This window comes from Pteropus vampyrus, unplaced genomic scaffold (assembly GCF_000151845.1).
Source record: "Pteropus vampyrus isolate Shadow unplaced genomic scaffold, Pvam_2.0 Scaffold71, whole genome shotgun sequence".
Classification (NCBI taxonomy): domain Eukaryota; kingdom Metazoa; phylum Chordata; class Mammalia; order Chiroptera; family Pteropodidae; genus Pteropus; species Pteropus vampyrus.
In genome coordinates, this window is record NW_011888852.1 from 4,986,058 (window position 1) to 4,987,920 (window position 1,863).

The following is a 1,863-nucleotide window of genomic DNA, read 5'->3' on the forward strand; positions in this document are numbered from 1 at the left end:
CTTTTTCTAGAATATTTTTATAAAGCAAACATAAAATCTTCTCTGATTTATATTTTTCAAGTAAATCATTGTACAATTCAAGCACTTTATGATTAGTAGTAGTGCCTTATTTAACATCTCAAATTGGACTGTGACATGCCACTGCTGTGGCACAGGATGGGTATTTTCATTCCATATCAAAAGGTTCAGTTCTTCAAGCAATGCACTATGAGGACGCTGAGATAACAAGGCAGGCGGGGGGCGACTGGGCCTGGGAGACGGAGCCGTGGGTGCAACCCCCCAGCACCACTCGCGTGACCACGTGTAAGCTCCCAAACTCTCTGAGCTTCAGTTGTCTCGTCTGTGAAATGGGACGGAGAAAACCTAACTGCAAGTGCGTGCGGCATGCCTCACACAGGTGACGAAATCAGTGGGGGTAGCAGTTAGTCATTTGAAAGAGTTCAAGTGTTTTACCTAGTTTTCAAATAATACAAATAGACTCTTTATTAGAGTATAGTGTTTCAAGTTCTTCAGGGTGTTGCCTCTGATAGTAAGTGGTAGTGCCTGGTATGCCAGCACGAACTTGCTAATGACAATTTAAAGCACTTTGCCAGTGAGGTCAACGTAATAGGTTCAATTGCCTTTGCACCAGCTAACTGTTCCAAGGATACAAACACATGCTTTGTACTAGCCCCACCATCTCACAGTGTGTCCAATTAGACTGAAAGCAGGGCGAAAGAGCGGAGGTGAGTGAGGCAGCAAAAACCGTCAGCACTAGAGGAAACACAGCTCAAGGTACATGCTCTGCTGAGAGGGTGGCGGCATTGCAGAGCGAGTGTCCCTTTTCTGACCTCCCTGTCAGGAAACCTAGAGTGAAATTTCAATCACAGTCGCAGTGCTAACCCTTACAGATGACATTTTCCTATTCTCCTTCCTCTCCTCTCAGTTTCCGACCTATTTTTCATTTATCATTTCTCTGCAAAGGTTTCCTGTAAGCCACTTCAAAGCCACTATGGGAACACACAGGACATAAACAAACATTAAGTAACTGTTGCCATTAAGAGTCGACATTGGTCAGTGAGTTCAACCTGTTTCTAATCAACGACCTGTAAGTTTACTACAACAGGAGGCACTTAGAACAGGGGTCCCCAACCTCCCGGTCCAGGCCGGTACCAGTCCGTGGCCTGTGAGGAGCAGGCTGCACAGCAGGAAGTGAGAGGCTGGCTAGCGAGCAAAGGTTCTATTTGCAGCCATTGCCCAGTGCTAGCATCACCGCCTCAGCTCTGCCTCAAATCATCATGCATTAGATTCTCACAGGAGCCCCAGTCCCTGGTGCCAAAAAGGTTGGGGACCACTGACTTAAGAGGTAAGTTAGGAAGAATATTAGAATGTGTCATCAAGTGAAATAATGACTCTCCCCCGGAAATCTGAAAGAAAGGGCTTCTGTGGCTCCCTTCCCAGGGAGGCCTAAGTGCTGGATGGGGAGAAAAAAGATCAAATGACCCTGAAGACTCTTTACATCTGCAGTTCTAGAGCAGCCTAACATGGTAGTAGCAGCCAACCATGTATTTCTCAGACACTACCAACTATTCTAAAATGAAATGATTTCAAGATCTTCAACCAGGGCTCATACTCCGCTGGCATTTGCCACCCTTGATCACTCTGGTAAGAGAAGCTTCAAAAGCAACACCAGCCAGACCCCAGGGAGGCCTGTGCCCACTGCACTGCTGTAGCAATTCCTGGGCACCGAACCCCAGTCGCTTCCAATTGTAAGTAAGCCAGGACTCCCCAGCTTCGAAGTCTCCAAAGGTAACTTTACCTCATATAATCAGGCAGCCAGAATTCCTCTTCTTCAGAAGTTATCCTTAGCAACTCAAAAATAAT

At 46.3% G+C, this 1,863-nt stretch overlaps 1 protein-coding gene across 1 annotated transcript in view; it reads right to left on the reverse strand.

Moving 5' to 3' along the window:
* SMAD9 (SMAD family member 9) overlaps window positions 1-1,863 on the reverse strand; it is a 43,147-nt gene that overhangs the window by 13,362 nt on the left and 27,922 nt on the right. Inside the window, exon 7 of the mRNA XM_011361833.2 lies at window positions 896-940. Coding sequence (XP_011360135.1) covers window positions 896-940 — 45 coding nt within the window. The remainder of the gene's footprint in view (window positions 1-895; window positions 941-1,863) is intronic.